Genomic DNA, 17,410 nt, shown 5'->3' with positions numbered 1-17,410 from the left:
TGTCGTACGGAAAGCGCGCTTCCTGCCGTTTCGGCGCATGCGCGTTGCCAAGGGAAGAAAATATATTTACATATGTATGTACCGGATTCATAGGGTGTCAGGAGGTGAAGGCGGGAGGAAGCGTAGCGGGCCTGCAAACGGCATTTATTTTCATTTTCATTTTTTAAAGAAGGGGACGCGTCTCAGGCCCGGGAGGAGCAGGGGCCGGAGCCGCCATGCCGCGGGAGATCATCACTCTGCAGCTGGGGCAATGCGGCAACCAAAGTAAGCCCGGGATGCGGGGGAGGGGGAGGCCTAGGGAAAAGCGCGCAGGGCGGGGGAGGCAGGCGTGGAGACAGCGAAGGTTCTAAAGGGGCGGGTCCTGGCGTTGGCCGCGTTCTATTGGGGCGGGGCCGGAAAAGAGTTGAGGACCAGACACTTGAGTTGAAGATTTGGAAAGTACGCCAAGGGCCATCAAGTCCAGCCCCTCTGCAATGCAGGAATAATGATTATTTATTTATTTATTTATTCATTCATTCCCCGCCCATCTGGCTGGGTTTCCCCAGCCACTCTCTGCATCTTCCAACAAAATATTAAAAATATGATAAAACATCAGACATTAAAAACTTCCCTAAACTGGGCTGCCTTCAGATGTCTTCTAAAAGTCAGATAGTTGCTTATTTCCTTGACATCTGGTGGGAGGGCATTTCACAGGGCGGGTGCCACTGCTGAGAAGGCCCTCTGCCAGGTTCCCTGCAACCTCACTTCTCTCAGGGAGGGAACTGCCAGAAGGCCCTCAGAGCTGGACCTCAGTGTCCGGGCTGAATGATGGGGGTGGAGACGCCCCTTAAGGTCTCCATTTCCCTGACATGGGGCTTGAACTCACGACCCCTGAGATTAAGGGTCTCCTGCTCTACCGTATATTTATTTATAACCACGTCTTTGCCCCTGAACAGGGACTCGAGGCGGCTTACAGACAAAATCGAGAACAGCCTGAACACAGAACGGCCGTAGGGGTGGGGGTACGGGGAAGAGGAAGAGGAAACACAAATCATTAAAATAAAGCATTGCTTGAATTAAACCTATATGTATAAATTTATTAAAGCGCCACCAATAATTACAAGGAAATAAACAGCATGGCATCAGCCATTTTGTTAGAAGGCAGAATGTAGTGGGGCTGGAGGTGGAGGAAAGGAGAGCTGGTAAAAAAAAACAGCGCTGGGGCTGAGCCTCCGACTCTCTTGTGTTGCCAAGGCTGCTAGTCCCTGTGGAATTGGGAGGGGAGGGGCAAAACTGGCACTGTGGTGTGCAGCAAGTAGAATACTCAGGCATCTTGGATCCTGCCTGAGGACCACTGTTGCACCAAAGATGATGCATATTTCATTTCTTTATTTATTAAATTTATAAAGGTGTGCAACTCACTGTTCCTCCTCTGCAGCCCCCTCCCCAATGCAGGCTAGTTGTTGTTTTTTAAGCAAGCTGGTAACTTCATGGGTTTATTTTCATGGGCTAGTATTGTATCGTCAAAATTCTGTGGAACAGGGGATGCAGCTGCCCCTGCACACACATTATTTCCTCCTTAGTAGTAGGGTGATGTCTTTACCTTCTTCTGTACTCGATGGCAAGGCAGGTACTACCTTTATGCTTTCGTTCCTGTTGCAGTTGGCTTTGAATTCTGGAAGCAGCTCTGCGCAGAGCATGGCATCAGCCCCGAGGGCATTGTGGAGGAGTTTGCCACCGAGGGCACTGACCGAAAAGATGTCTTCTTCTACCAGGTACAATTGGCTTCTATTCCCTCTGCCTTGTGGGTTCTGAGGGGAGGTAGCCTCCCTCTGATTCTGCAAAATGCGCTGCTATGAGTGGGAACTGGACATAGCAGCCAAGAGTAAAGTGAAAGGATAAGTGTCATTGCAAGCAGGCAGAATAGCTAGTAGTAGTAGTAGTAGTAATTTATTTATATAAAGGTAAAGGGACCCCTGACCATTAGTTCCAGTCGTGACTGACTCTGCGGTTGCGGCGCTCATCTCGCGTTATTGGCCGAGGGAGCTGGCGTACAGCTTCCAGGTCATGTGGCCAGCATGACAAAGCCGCTTCTGGTGAACCAGAGCAGCGCACGGAAACACCATTTACCTTCCCGCAAGAGTGGTACCTATTTATCTACTTGCACTTTGACGTGCTTTCGAACTGCTAGGTTGGCAGGAGCTGGGACCGAGCAACGGGAGCTCACCCCGTTGCAGGGATTCGAACCGCCGGCCTTCTGATCGGCAAGCCCTAGGCTCTGTGGTTTAACCCACAGCGCCACCCACGTCCCAATTTATTTATATACCTCCCCTCTTATTTGGTTGCCCCAGCCACTCTGGGCAGCTTCCATTAGAACACAGTAAGACATCAAACATTTAAAACTTCCCTAAACAGGGCTGCCTTCAGATGTCTTCTAAAAGTCAGTTGTTTATTTCCTTGGCATCCATAGGGCGGGCGCCATAGCTGCCAAGTTTTCCCTTTTCTCACGAGGAAGCCTATTCAGCATAAGGGAAAATCCCTTTTAAAAAGGGATAACTTGGCAGCTATGGCGGGCGCTACTACTGAGAAGGCCCTCTGCCTGGTTCCCTGTAGCCTCTTTTCTTGCAAGGAGGGAACCTTCAGAAGGCCCCTGAGCTGAACCTCAGTGACTGGGCTGAGAGATAGGGGTAGAGATGCTCCTTCAGGTATACTGCGCCGAGGCCGTATAGTATCTGGGCAAATAAAGCAAACTAAGTGGTGGTCTGTTTGAATATGTTTATTTTATTGAAATACGAAACCATTTTTATAAAAAAAAGAAAATAACAGCAACTGGTAAGACGCATCCACTGTGCCCTCTTGCGGCAATTGTCACTATCCATGTGTGGCACTCATTTTAAGATTACAGGTTTGCAGGCAGAAAATTGCTGGAAGGGGCAGAGTGTTTTTTTGGTGCTGTTCTTTTGGTTCAAGGTGCTTGCCTTTCCTGTTAACAGGCAGACGATGAACACTACATCCCGCGTGCTGTCCTCTTAGACCTAGAGCCACGAGTGATCCATTCCATCCTGAACTCTCCATATGCCAACCTGTACAACCCAGAAAACATATACCTGTCTGAGCATGGCGGCGGGGCTGGGAATAACTGGGCCAGTGGCTTTTCACAGGTAAGAGGGTCACGAAACTGGGAGCTGAGCTGCCTTGGTTCCTTACTCATGGGCAAAGGTAAAGGGACCGCTGACCATTAGGTCCAGTCGTGACCAACTCTGGGGTTGCGGCACTCATCTTGCTTTATTGGCCGAGGGAGCCGGCGTACAGGTTCCAGGTCATGTGGCCAGCATGACAACGCCGCTTCTGGCGAACCAGAGCAGCACACGGAAATGCTGTTTACCTTCCTGCTGGAGTGGTACCTATTTATCTACTTGCACTTTGATGTGCTTTCGAACTGCTAGGTTGGCAGGAGCTGGGACCGAGCAACGGGAGCTCACCCCGTCGCGGGGATTCAGACCGCTGACCTTCTGATCAGCAAGCCCTAGGCTCTGTGGTTTAACCCACAGCACCACCCGCGTCCCTATGGGCAAAGATACCCACTTCAAAATAGCAACATGTCTCATAGTTTTTAACTGCTTGAATGGAAGATATAATCAACAATAGGGTTTAATTTCATAGTTTTCTAACTTTCTGTCAGCTTAAAAAGTCAAATGGAGGGTAAATATTTGGGTTTCTTTTGCGATTATCTCCCCAGGGAGAAAAGATCCATGAAGATATATTTGACATTATAGACAGAGAAGCTGACGGCAGTGACAGCTTAGAGGTAAGAGAAACCTTAAGCAAGGAGGGGAGGTCCTGACTTCAGGACTGTCCAAAACACAGCTAGGGCTGGCATTTTGCTGGTCCAGAGAGGCCTTCCTAGTCTTAGTCTGTTTTCCTAGACTTTTCTGTTTCTTTCCAGATGGATTTGTTCCAAATCTTTAGCAGGGATATACTGCTTTTGTCCCTCCTTGAGGCCTTTTCCTGCATGCTTGTTCCAAAATAGCTCAATAGTTCTCTACTCCCACCCCCTGTGTTTTGGTCTACAAAAACAAACTTCTACTCGTGTACAGGCAGGCTAAATTTGGCTATCTTTTAATCCACACCACTAAATAATTGCCTTCTTGTTGTTTGTTTAAATCCTGCCTTTCTTCCAAAGAGCACAAACTGGGGTATGTGCTTGTGGCTTCCTCCCCATCCCCTTTTTTATATTATTATTCTCACAACAACCATGTGAACCAGGTTAGGCTGAGTGGTAGAGGTAACTGTGGCAGAGATTTGTGACTGACTCTCCCGCATGCTTCCCCCACCCCTGTTTAGCTCAAAGCAGCCACAGAGGTAGGTGGCCAATTTAAGGAGTGGCTCAAGGAAAATATGCCCCCCCCCCGGATTTTTCCTTATCTAAATTGCAGCTCACCCCCAGCTGATAATTTGCACTTTTGGGGAGGACATAAAGACACTGTTCAGGTTCATCTGTGCCTTACCCCATGGGACAAGTAGCTGCTTAGGAGTAGGGGAAGCTGTTCAGATGTGGGAAATGGTGAAAAGTAAAGCATAAAAAACCCCTCTCACCGACAACTGAACTATTAAGAAAAACCTGCAGGAGATGAGCTCCTAGCATGTGGCTAGACCTCAGCCCACCCCTTTGACAACCACAGCCAGCGCTGAAATAATAATAGTAATAGTAATAGTAATAATAATTGTACGCTGCCTATCTGGCTGGGTTTCCCCAGCCACTTTGGGCAGCTCACAATAGAATATAAAAAACACGATTAAAAAAAACAAACATTAAAATCTTTACTAAACAGGGCTGCCTTCAGATGCTTTCTAAAAGTCAGATAGTTGTTTGTTTCCTTAACATCTGACGGGAGGGCGTTCCACAGGGAAGGGGCCACAACCGAGAAGGCCCTCTGCCTGGTTCCCTGTGACTTCACTTCTCACAGTGAGGGAACCACCAGAAGGCCCACGGAGCTGGACCTCAGTTTCCGGGCAGAACGATGCGGGTGCACTGGGCTGAAACCGTTTGGACTGAGCTTTAAAGGTCAGCACCAACACTTTGAATTGTGCTCGGAACCGTACTGGGAGCCAATGTAGCTCTTTCAGGACCAGTGTTATATGGTCTTGGCGGCCAGTCACCAGTCTAGCTGCCACCTTCTGGATTAGTTGTAGTTTCTGGGTCACCTTCAAAGGTAGCCCCATGTAGAGCTGGCTGAGGAGGGACAGAGCCTGCTTGGTAGAAGGTTAAAAACAGCAGACTGGTAAAACTCCGGTTGGTAATGTTTCTGGCCTTGTATACAAGGCTGCACTGGCTCTCGCAAACAGCTGTGTGTCACTCTTGCTTGTAGGAAGAAACACTTTTAAAAAAAATTCTTTTTACCTCCCCCAGATCCCTTTCGTTTTAATCCACTAGGTTACTCTTGCTTTTCCGTTGGCAGCTGCAACGAGGCATGACCTATCTTGGCAGTCAGCCTGGCAGACCTCAGCAGCAGCCATCCCCTCTGGGCTCCTCCCTCCAGAGGAGCTCAGACTTTTGCTCTGCTGCTGCTTCTGGGTACAGAGTTACACCTTGGGGATTTGTCTGTCTCTGGCTACTTGCGTGCCACTGACACTAGTAAAATGAGAGATAAATTTTTCTGCTTCACAGTTAAGGATGGCAGTTTTGTTCAAAGCAACCTTGTTACTTCCTTTAGCTATCAGGGTCCAATCCGTGGTCTGGTTAGCTTCTGCCTGGGACTTGACTTTTTGGAATTCTTCCAGGTATACTGCTTTGAATCCCTTAGGCCAGTGTTTCTCAACCAGTGTGCCTCCAGATGTTTTGGGACTATAACTCCCATCATTCCTGACCACTGGTCTTGCTAGCTAGGGATGATGGGAGTTGTAGTCCCAAAACATCTGGAGGCACACTGGTTGGGAAACACTGCCTTAGGCAGATAGAAACTGTTGCTTTCCCCTCTCATGCAAAACTTGAGTGATCAGGTGTCTTGAAACAGGCCGTACTTATTTATCTACTTGCACTGGCGTGCTTTCGAACTGCTAGGTTGGCAGGAGCTGGGACAGAGCAATGGGAGGTCGCCCCGTCACGGGGATTCAAACTGCCGACCTTCCGATCGGCAAGCCCAAGAGGCTCCGTGGTTTAGACCACAGCGCCACCTGCATCCCTTTGTTGAGTACAGAGACAGTGGCTTCGATTGTCTTTAGCCACAGCCTGACGGTTCTAATGTGCATTGACATATTTTCTGTCGCACGTCGTTCTTTCCTCCAGGGTTTTGTCCTGTGCCATTCCATCGCCGGTGGGACAGGCTCCGGTCTGGGCTCTTATCTCCTGGAGAGATTAAATGACAGGTGAGCAATGGCACAAAAAAACCCCCACCTATGCATGGACCCATATGCACACACCACTCGGGGAGCGGTGGGCGATGCAGCCAGGCAGGCTACTTTGGAGAGCCAGCAGCCCGGCGGATGAGTAAGACGCCCAGCTGACTCAGAGTCAGGCCTGCCCCGCCCAGACACCAGCTTGGGCAAGCCTTGGAGCTGGTGAAGTTGTGACTTGAAACGGGAAGAGGCTGAGATCAGCCTGCCACCTCAGGCAAGGAATGTTCTTTAGCTTTTGCTAAAGCAAACCACATCTCTTTGGCGTCGACACGTAGTGATTTGCGAGCCCGCATCCTTGCAAGATTTTCAGAAATTGCAAGGAAAGGGGACGGAGCCATTGGCGAATGCAGATTCATTGCAGCCTTTACTTGACTCCTGCCCTTTGGCCTCGGAAATAACGCCCCAAGTAAACACTCCTTGGTTGTGGTTATTTTTTAATATGTTTGAAAGCAGCATCTTCTCGGTTTTTGCCAGAATAGGTGGGCTGTGATTTCCCCACACTTGAAAAAACGACATGTTTGTCCCCCTCCAGTAAGTCTTCCTCTACCTCTCGGTGGGAAGTAAAGCATACAGATGACCTCGTGATTACTGTGGGATACCTGATGGTTAGTATACGGTACCACTGGTCTTGGATAAGATTTGTGAGTTTGGCCAGTTAGCGGGTTTCAAGTTAAATAAAAGTATAATGAAAACGTTGGTGAAAAATGTGACACAACAATATAAAAAAGACCTACAACAAATTACGGAATTGATAATAGAGGAGAAGGTCAAATACTTAGGAGTGTGGTTGACAGCTAAGAATATAAATATCTTTAAGGATAACTATACAGATACTTGGAAAGAAATAAAGAAAAATTTGGAGGTATGGGGAAGGATGAATTTATCTCTGTGGGGGAGGATGTCTGTAATAAAAAATGAATGTACTGCCAAGAATGTTATCTTTGTTCCATTCGATACCTGTAATCAGCGGCGCAGGACACTTCAAGGAATGGCAGAAATATATATCTAAATTTATCTGGCAGGGGAAGAAGCCAAGAATAAAGTATAAATTGTTAAAAGACTCTGCCAGGAGTCAGAAAGATACCCCGCGATGCTCATCACCCCAACATCTGATTAGGCCTCAGCCCAGTAGCACACCTAATCTCCTAAAATGGTTACTGGGTCGTCATGCACACCCTGGCACTGTGGCCACAGAAACAAGTCCTCCAAAAGCACAAAGAGATACAGGATGTTTGTCTTTACTGAAGCAGCTGTCTCTCCTCGCAGGTACCCCAAGAAGCTGGTGCAAACATACTCCGTCTTTCCCAACCAGGATGAGATGAGCGATGTGGTTGTGCAGCCGTACAACTCTCTCCTGACCCTCAAGCGCCTGACACAGAATGCCGACTGTGTGGTAAGGGGTGCAAATTTGGGGATGCCAAGGGGGGTAAAGGTAAAGGGGACCCCTGACCATTAGGTCCAGTCGCGGACGACACTGGGGTTGCGGCGCTCATCTCGCTTTTTTGGCCAAGGGAGCCGGCGTACAGTTTCCGGGTCATGTGGCCAGCATGGCTAAGCCGCTTCTGGCGAACCAGGGCAGCACACGAAAATGCTGTTTACCTTCCCGCCGGAGTGGTACCTGTTTATCTACTTGTACTGCGTGCTTTTGAACTGCTAAGTCGGGAGCTCACCCTGTCGCGGGAATTCGAACCGCCGACCTTCCAATTGGCAGGCCCTCTAGGCTCTGTGGTTTAATCCACAGCGCCACCCAAGTGGGGTGGGGAAGGCAAAACTCCCTTCCTTCCCTTGCCCTCCCCCCCCCAGGTCTCAGTAGCAGAGTTGAGAAGCTTAACACCCTATTCTTAAATACAGTGGTACCTTGGTTCTCGAATTTAATCCGTTTCGGGAATCGGTTCGTCTCCCGAAACGGTTCGAAAACCAAGGCGCTACTTCCGATTGGCTTCGTGTACTCAATCGGAAGCTGCGTCGGACGTTCGTCTTCCAAAAAACGTTTGCAAACACTCACTGGCAGGTTTGCGGCGTTCGGGAGCCGATTTGTTAGGGAGCCAAGCCATTCAACAACCAGGGTACCACAGTATATGGAGAGATGGGCCACGGGAACAATTTCCGTAGAGTTGGCTGGGTTGTTTTTTTAAGGTTTCGCTGGTCGTTTGGCAACACAGTCAGAGTCGGGGAGCTTCTGGGTGTTTCCTGAGGTTCCATTGCTGTTTGATAACACCGTTCCCTAGTACCTCCACGTCAGTTAACCCTGTAATGTGGCTGAGCATTCAGCTGAGAGCAGTCAAGAAACAAATGGGGATGGGTGGAATTGAAACATTGTGTGTCCATTAAGCGGGTGAAGGGATTACCTCCCTCCCCGCACGTACTCACCCTTTGCTTCTTAACCCCTGGTTCCCCTTTGATAGGTGGTTCTAGACAACACAGCCCTGAACCGCATTGCGACTGACAGACTGCATATCCAGAATCCCACCTTTTCTCAAATTAACCAGCTGGTGAGTAACCAGGGATGTTGGGAGGAGAAGATGCTATCCCCACAACCCAAGCACCTGAAGAAGGAAGGCTGGGGGTTAAGGTGATTTCAGAGACACAAGGCCGGGAATTTATTTATTTTTAACATCTTTTTAAAATTAATTTTCACAATTAAATATTACAATTAAATATAGCATAAAATAAAAAGATAGAAAATAAAACGTTTTGACACAATATTAAATCCGCATTTTGGGATTACTCAGATACTTCGACTTCCCTGGGAATTTAAACCCGCTGTTGACTATAGCTTTGGTTCTATAGGCGCCTTTTAAAATGGCAATTGCATGCCGCTTTAAAGAAAAAAGTGCTTATGAAAAGTGGCACGTAATGTTTTCAGACAAATAAAAGTGTGGGCTTCTAATGAACTTGACCCAAATGACATTTTAGCCCCACCCTATTCACTTGCTAGAAATAAGCAAACTCCTCTTTTTCAGATTTCTGCATTGGGCATTTCTAGTTTGCTAGCTATTGGGTTTTTTTCATGTTCTCTGCACGTTTGAGTATTTGGGTGTTTTTACTGGCTTGTGCTATGGTCCATGGGGTCACGAAGAGTCGGACACGACTAAACGACAACAACACTGGCTTGTGTTAGGTTGTGTGTAGTTAATTTAAGAGTGCTGTTACCCGTAGCACTTTTCACTTTGCTTTGCCATACATCTTGCTGTATTCTAGAGAGGACTGAACCTGGTTCTCATACGTCCAAGCGCAACATTTGCTGCACAGGAAATTCTAGCGACCACATGTTGCCTGCATTTATATTCTAAACTTGGAAGTATTTGGAATAAACTCTTAGCGCCGGCACATCTCCCCATAGCTGCCAAGTCTCCCGTATTCCCCGGGAAACCCCCGTTTTTCCAGCTGTCCCCAGCCGAAAAAACGGATTTTTTTGTTTCCCCCCGGTTTATTCTGGCGTGGTGGCCATTTTGGAACTGGCCGGGGTATGCTCAGAAGCGACTTTTGATGCTGCTTTGCCCAGTTCCAAAATGGCTGCAGCGCGACTTCTGGTGCGGCGGCCATTTTGGAACAGGGCAGAGCAGCATCAAAAGTCGGTTCTGAGCATGCTCCGCCCAGTTCCAAAATGGCGGCAGCGCTACTTCCGGTCTGCTACTTCCGGTCCATTCCCTTATTTCTCAGGCCGGAACTTGGCAGGTATGCGTCTCCCTCTGACTTGGCTTTGTGGCCCACATTGGACCTGGGATAGCCCAGTCAGGAGACTCTTCATCTCAGGGTTGTGAGTTCAAGCCCCATATTGGGCAAAAGATTGCTGCATTGCAAGGGGTTGGACCAGATGATCCTCGTCGCCCATCCTAACTCTATGATTCTATTATATTTTAGGATTCTGAAAGGAGGTTGAAAGAAGTGGTCCTGGAAAATAGACATGTGTTCCTTTTCCTGGAGCCCCTTGAAAACAGGACAGTACAGTGGTACCTTGGAAGTCGAACGGAATCCGTTCCAGAAACCAGGGTGCAGCTTCCGATTGGCTGCAGGAAGCTCCTGCAGCCAATCAGAAGCCATGAAACCCACGTCGGAAGTTCGGGTTCCAAAGAACGTTCACAAACCGCAACACTCGCTTCCAGGTTTTCGGCTTTCAGGAGCCGAAACATCCGAGTACCAAGGCGTTCGGGATCCATGGTAGGAGTGTATTCTCCTTTTGGTGTTGCCCTGACTTACAGTTTTGGTTTTGCTTCCTTGGTTAGGTCTCCACCATCATGTCTGCCAGCACCACCACGTTGCGCTACCCGGGTTACATGAACAATGACTTGATCGGGCTGATCGCCTCCCTGATTCCCACGCCCAGATTGCACTTCCTGATCACGGGCTACACCCCTCTCACCACAGACCAGGCTGTAAGTGCTTTCCTGCCTCTGCTCCTAAGTCAAGCTCTGGGAGTTCTCATGCTTGCTCTTGGGCCCCCTCTGCACCCTCAAGGGGTCTGAGAAGAGACCGCCTGTAGTCTTCTGCCCTCCTGTTTTAATGGCCAGCCATCGCACGTCCTAGGAACTGTGCAGTCAGAATGTGCCCGGTTGCAACGGTTGCAATGATTATAATGATGTTAGAGGCCTGCAAGCCGTGCTTTTTCCCTAAAATAATGTTTAGGGGTACTCTCATTTTGACTCGAGAAAATTACCATTTTCTAGTTCAAATCGGGGGAAATGAATACAGTAAATGGACAAAAGCACAAAGAACATGCATTGCCTCTTATTACACAGCTGACAGCTCCCAGTAACCTCCATATTGGCATGAGGTTGTGTGCACTAACATCTTCCCGAAACTGACCCATCGCCGTGCTAGATTCCAACTCCTACTTCACACACTAAACACTCGCTTCCATCTGAGACTCAGGATTCCAACTCCTACTTCACACACTAAACACTCGCTTCCATCTGAGACTCAGGATTCCAACTCCTACTTCACACACTAAACACTCGCTTCCATCTGAGACTCGGGGAACACCGTGACAGGGAATGAGGTCGCCAACGGACCTGAAGATTCACCATGCTAGAGAAGAAACTAATTTTTTTATTTTTAATTTTTTTTTTAGTTTCTTCTCCCGTTAGATCACAAAATGTTTCGGGGTATGCATCCCTCTCCCCCAGAAAAAAAACACTGCCTGCAGGTGTGCAGAAACGAAAAGGAAGGGTAATACCTGAGGCTGACCCCTTTGGCAGCACTCCCACCCTGCTAAATACAGGTGTTCTCTCCCCTTTTTCACCCCTTCCCTCGCAAGCAGCAAGAGAAGATGAAGAGGGGCCGATCGCAGAGGCTGACAGTTCAAAAGAGGGTATCAAATGCATGGTGTGGGTGTGACGACTTCAGTGTGCGAGAGCTCTCTTGCTCCCTATTTCTTTATTTTTTTCCTTGACCTTGATCTGTGGATATACCTGGCAGCTGGTATTTCTGTTTCTACCTCCCTGTCACTTAAGGGAAGCCAGAGCGGCCCAAGAAGGTGAATCTGCTCCCCCCAAATATCGGAAAAGAGATATTGTATGAGGCATGTTAACTAAAGCTGGGAGGCTGCAACATTTTCTTTCCGAATGGCCTTGGAACCCAAGGGTGATTCTTCTGTTATGTCTTAGGATATAGCCCCCCCAGGGAAGACTTTCCCTAGAAATGGAGAATTCTTCCCAGCTGTGCTGATCCACTCTCTCGATGTAAGGCACGAGCATTCCATTCTATCACTTGAATGCCTATACTGACCTCTCCTCCTCCCCCCGCAGGTGGCCAGCGTCCGCAAAACCACCGTCCTTGACGTGATGCGGCGGCTGCTGCAGCCCAAGAACGTCATGGTGTCCATGGGGCGTGACCGGCAGACGAACCATTGCTATATCGCCATCCTTAACATCATCCAGGGGGAAGTGGACCCCACCCAGGTCAGTGACGAGAGAGAGATCAGCCATAGGAGAGCGACTGCGTGGAAGAACCCGCCCCATGGGGTCACTGCTCATGATGGGCACTGCCAAGGAAAGCCATCTGAGAATCGCATACCCACACTGCATTAATAAATAAATAAAATACCCCGCCCATCTGGCTGGGTTTCCCCAGCCACTCTGGGCGGCTCCCAACAAAGTATTAAAAACTCGATAGAACTTGAAACATTATAAGCTTCACTAAACAGGGCTGCCTTCAGGTGTCTTCTAAAAATCAGGTGGTTGTTTATTTCCTTGACATCTGACAGGGAGGGTGCCACTACCGAGAAGGCCCTCTGCCTGGTTCCCTGTGACCTCACTTCTCTCAGGAAGGGAACCACCGGAAGGCCCTCGGAGCTGGACCTTGGTGTCCGGGCTGAATGATGGGGGTGGAGATGCTCCTTCAGGTATACTGGGCTGAGGCCGTTTAGGGCTTTAAAGGTCACCACCAACACTTTGAATTGTGCTCGGAAACGTACTGGGAGCCAATGCAGGTCTTTCAGGACCGGTGTTAAGTGGTCTCGGCAGCCGCACCCAGTCACCAGTCTAGCTGCCGCATTCTGGATTAGCTGCAGTTTCTGGCTCACCTTCAAAGGTAGCCTCACGTAGAGCGCATTGCAGTAGTCCAAGCGGGAGATAACTAGAGCATGTACCACTCTGGCTAGACAGTCTGCAGGCAGGTAGGGTCTCAGCCTGCGTACCAGATGGAGCTGATAGACAGCTGCCCTGGACACAGAATTGACCTGCGCCTCCATGGGCAGCTGTGAGTCCAAAATGACTCCCAGGCTGCGCACCTGGTCCTTCAGAGACACAGTTACCCCATTCAGGACCAAAGAGGCCCCCACACCCACCTGCCCCCTGTCCCCCCAAAACAGTACTTCTGTCATGTCTGGATTCAGCCTCAATCTGTTAGACGCCATCCATCCTCCAACCACCTCCAGACACCTCTGCGGTGCTTGTGGAATGCTGCAGAGGTCCACCACTACTCAAAATATAAAGCGTCCGCAGTCTCTTCCTAGCCTGGATAGCTCAGTTGGTTCAAGCATGATGCTGATAATGCCAAGGTTGCAGATTTGATCCCCGTATGGGGCAGTTGCTTATTCCCACATTGCAGGGGGTTGGACTAGATCGGGGTTTCCCGAACGTGGGTCTCCAGCTGTTTCTGGACTACAACTCCCATCATCCCTTGCTAGTGTGGGTAGGGATGGTGGGAATTGTAGTCCAAAAACAGCTGGAGACCTAAGTTTGGGAAACCCTGGACTGGGCGATTGTCAGGGTCCTGCCCGACTCCCACCTTTCTATGATCCAACGAGGAAGTAGTCAGGATAGCTCAGTTGATAGAGCACGGCACTCTTCATCTCAGGGTTGTGGATTCGAGTCCCGCATTGGGTGAAAGATTGCTGCATTGCAGGGGGTCAGACTAGATGACCCTTGTGGTCCTTTCCAACTCTACAATTCTATACAGGTCCCTTGGTTTGAACAGCTGCGTTTGTACCCTTGAAAATAATCTGCCTTCCTTCCAGGTCCACAAGAGCCTGCAACGGATCCGAGAGAGGAAGCTGGCCAATTTCATTCCCTGGGGCCCAGCCAGCATCCAAGTGGCACTTTCTAGGAAGTCTCCATACTTGCCGTCAGCACACCGGGTCAGCGGTCTGATGATGGCCAACCATACCAACATTTCGTCGGTGAGTTTGGATGCAAGCAGAGATTTACTAAGGGGATTGGCGTTGTCAGACCTAAGGAATATTGCCCTGGCAGCGTGCCTGTTACTTCCATCTACTCTCCGGATTAGTTTTAAGCTAACGCTGATCACAGTCCAGGAATCGCTTGTAAACTGGATTCAGTTTCCCTTAAGGCTTTTCGTGCTCAAGTTTCATGTTTGTTGAGATATATATGTAAGAAAATCAAGGACCAAAAGATGATAGCTCTCCAAAAGTAAATCTAGGAGAGAAAAGAAAATCCTGTAAGATGTTCCTGGAGAGGCTTCTAGTAAAGGGTGGGTGGTTATGGGTTGTTTGGAGAGGGTGTTGCCGTGACTAATTCTGTATGGAGCAAAGGGCGGGCGGGAGAACTATGGTGCATGCTCTGGTTATCTCCCGCTTGGACTACTGCAATGCGCTCTACATGGGGCTACTTTTGAAGGTGACCCAGAAACTACCAACTAATCCAGAATGCGGCAGCTAGACTGGTGACTGGGAGCGACCGCCGAGACCACATTACACCGGTCCTGAAAGACCTGCATTGGCTCCCAGTACGTTTCCGAGCACAATTCAAAGTGTTGGTGCTGACCTTTGAAGCCCTAAACGGCCTCGGCGCAGTATACCTGAAGGAGCATCTCCACCTTGCATCGTTCAGCCCAGACACTGAGGTCCAGCTCCAAGGGCCTTCTGGCGGTTCCCTCCCTGCGAGAAGTGAGGTTACAGGGAACCAGGCAGAGGGCCTTCTCGGTAGTGGTGCCCTCCCTGTGGAATGTCCTCCCACCAGATGTCAAGGAAATAAACAACTATCTGACTTGAATTGATGGGTGGGGTATAATGATGAAACCACTAGGATTTAAAAGCCTCCATAGGTAGACCATCCCAAGAGATCCCCAGCCCCTGTTGACAGCTGGTTCAGAGACTCTAGACCAGGCATCCCCAAACTTCGGCCCTCCAGATGTTTTGGACTACAATTCCCATCTTCCCCGACCACTGGTCCTGTTAGCTAGGGATCATGGGAGTTGTGGGTGAAAACATCTGGAGGGCCGCAGTTTGGGGGTGCCTGCTCTAGATGCAGCCAGAGATGGTGGCAGCGAAAAAAATCCTTCCCCGCTGCAACTACACCTGTTATACATTGGGCAGAGCTCTTTCAAGTGCTGAGAGGCCTAGTTGCATTCTAAGCAGCAGGAGCCATTTGGAACTATTTTATTTTTATGTATTTTTATTAAAGATTTCTTGATTTACAAAAGTATGTGCAATGTGTGCCATTGGAACTATTAGCAACCCTACTGTGCAAAACATACTGTAGTTTTGGGTTGTTTTTTTAAGTCGCCAATTTATTTCAGCTTGGCTCCACCTTGATGCAAAATCTACAGTGCCCTGCCCCCCTGTGGCTTTCTGAGCTGTGTGGTGTAGTGGTTAAGAGTGGTGGACTCATAATCTGGTGAACCGGGTTCACTTCCCCACTCTTCCACATGCAGCTGCTGGGCGACCTTGGGCTAGTCACACTTCTCTGAAGTCTCTCAGCCTCACTCACCTCACAGAGTGTTTGTGGTGGGGGAGGAAGGGAAAGGAGATTGTGAGCCTCTTTGAGACTCCTTAGGGTAGTGATAAAGCGGGATATCAAATCCAAACTCCTCCTTTTTTTACGCAGCTCTTTGAACGCACCTGCCAGCAGTACGACAAGCTGCGCAAACGCGAAGCCTTCCTGGAGCAGTTCCGCAAGGAGGACATCTTCAAGGAGAACTTTGACGAGCTTGACGACTCCCGGAAGGTTGTCCAGGAGCTGATAGACGAATACCATGCCGCCACTCGGCCCGACTACATCTCCTGGGGCACACAAGAGCAGTGAGGCATGGCATCCCTCCGGAAGTGACAAAAGATGCCGTCCTTCACCTTCAGTGACCCAGGGCTGGGGCTGTGAGGGTACCTGCAGGTCCCAAACAGGGGAAGGGGTTCCTTGTCTTGTTTTCTCCATCACTTGTTGAGCTGCAGCCTAATGCTCCCATTCCTGTGCCTGACTCTGCCCCCTGTTGCCTTAAAGAACCAGGCTTTCTCTTTGACATTTCTGCCTAGAGCGAGTCTGGTTAGCAGCATTAGGAGAGCTCCTTTTCTTGTTTGTTCCTTTCCGTGTCCCTAAGAAGCTTTTTTCCTCTGCTAAGCGGTTTTCATGTCGCACGTGTGTTTTATTGAAACGTATTCGATTGCAGGCGGAGGTAAGCACCAAAGCGGATAAAGAGATGCAACGTTTTGAAGTTAATTAGGCACCTGTGTTTCTGTGTATGATCTTAAGTTATTTGTGTTACTGTCCCACAGCAACTGTGCCGTAATTACACATAAAAACAGGACATGGGCGAGGAGATACCAGACTAACAGGCGAGGCAGAATAAGTGACTGTGGAGGGCAGAACCTTCTTTCATAGCATCCGGCTACCTTTTTTTTAACAGGGAGGTTCATGCTGATAAAGGGACAGGACTATGGAGACCAGTAGTAGGGATGGAACAGACATAATCCTTGCTCCTAAAGCTGCTGGACAAAAGAACCCTTTATTCCCTTTTCTTTTGGGTAGCAATGGCATTTGTTTTCTTTTGTTTCAAACAACACAAGAGGTTCCCCCTATTTCCTACCATGAATTCTCCTAAAAGCTCTCACACCTTGAGAAAACTGCATTAGCGTGGCTCAACCTGTTTGCCTGCCCTGCCGCAAAATGAGGCTACAGGTTGCCTCCCTCTGCTCTGCACAGCCCAACCGCTGCAGGAGAAACAGGAGCCTACAAATGGGTTTGTCATGATGGGCAAGAATTGGTGCTGGGTGATCAGAACCGAGGAGTGCCTCGTACTTTGCCCTCTTTAAATAAAAACTATAAACTGCCAGATTAACCTTTTCAGCTGCTGTCACTTCCTGACGCGAGAGGGAGCGATACTTCAAGCTCTCTATTCTTTCCTGCCGCCTTGTTACACTCCAGCCTCTGCCGTTTTCGTAGCAAGTGGCTCATAGGCGACCCTCCCGCCCCCCGAAAAAGTGTCCCAGAAATGGGGAGTGTTTTGCCCATCCCACAAATGGGAGCGTTTGATTAAGCAACAAAGATTTGATCTTGCTTATGCAGAATGGGCAGCTCTGGGGGGGGGGGGAAAGGGGAGATTGGTGCAAAGAAGAAATCCCCAAAACGATTACAGTGGACTTTTGGTGGCAAGAGGTGGAATTTAACCATTAATTGCTGCTGGATAGATTCAGAAGCTTTTGGTGGGACTCTTGTTTTCTTGGTACGTAGGACACAAGTGGTAGAGATGGGAGTTAGGGGTTGCCAGCCTTTGGGGGCCCATGTTTACTGCCTCTCTTCTCCCCCCACCCACCCCGTATTGGTTAGGCTTGAAAAATGTTTTCCAGGCTGAAACTGGTGTG

At 49.1% G+C, this 17,410-nt stretch overlaps 1 protein-coding gene across 1 annotated transcript; it reads left to right on the top strand.

The window, feature by feature from the left end:
• Window positions 1-62: 62 nt before the first annotated feature.
• On the top strand, window positions 63-16,881 carry TUBG1 (tubulin gamma 1). The gene is made up of 11 exons (XM_035134411.2): window positions 63-264; window positions 1,642-1,754; window positions 2,973-3,140; window positions 3,719-3,787; window positions 6,266-6,345; window positions 7,642-7,768; window positions 8,781-8,867; window positions 10,602-10,751; window positions 12,123-12,275; window positions 13,835-13,996; window positions 15,663-16,881. Exons 1-11 carry the CDS (start codon window positions 216-218, stop codon window positions 15,858-15,860), a joined length of 1,356 nt encoding a protein of 451 aa, XP_034990302.1. The 5' UTR covers window positions 63-215; the 3' UTR covers window positions 15,861-16,881.
• Window positions 16,882-17,410: the final 529 nt, after the last annotated feature.

Source organism: Zootoca vivipara, chromosome 13 (genome assembly GCF_963506605.1).
Source record: "Zootoca vivipara chromosome 13, rZooViv1.1, whole genome shotgun sequence".
Classification (NCBI taxonomy): Eukaryota; Metazoa; Chordata; class Lepidosauria; order Squamata; family Lacertidae; genus Zootoca; species Zootoca vivipara.
This window is presented reverse-complemented; position numbering and strand designations above follow the sequence as displayed.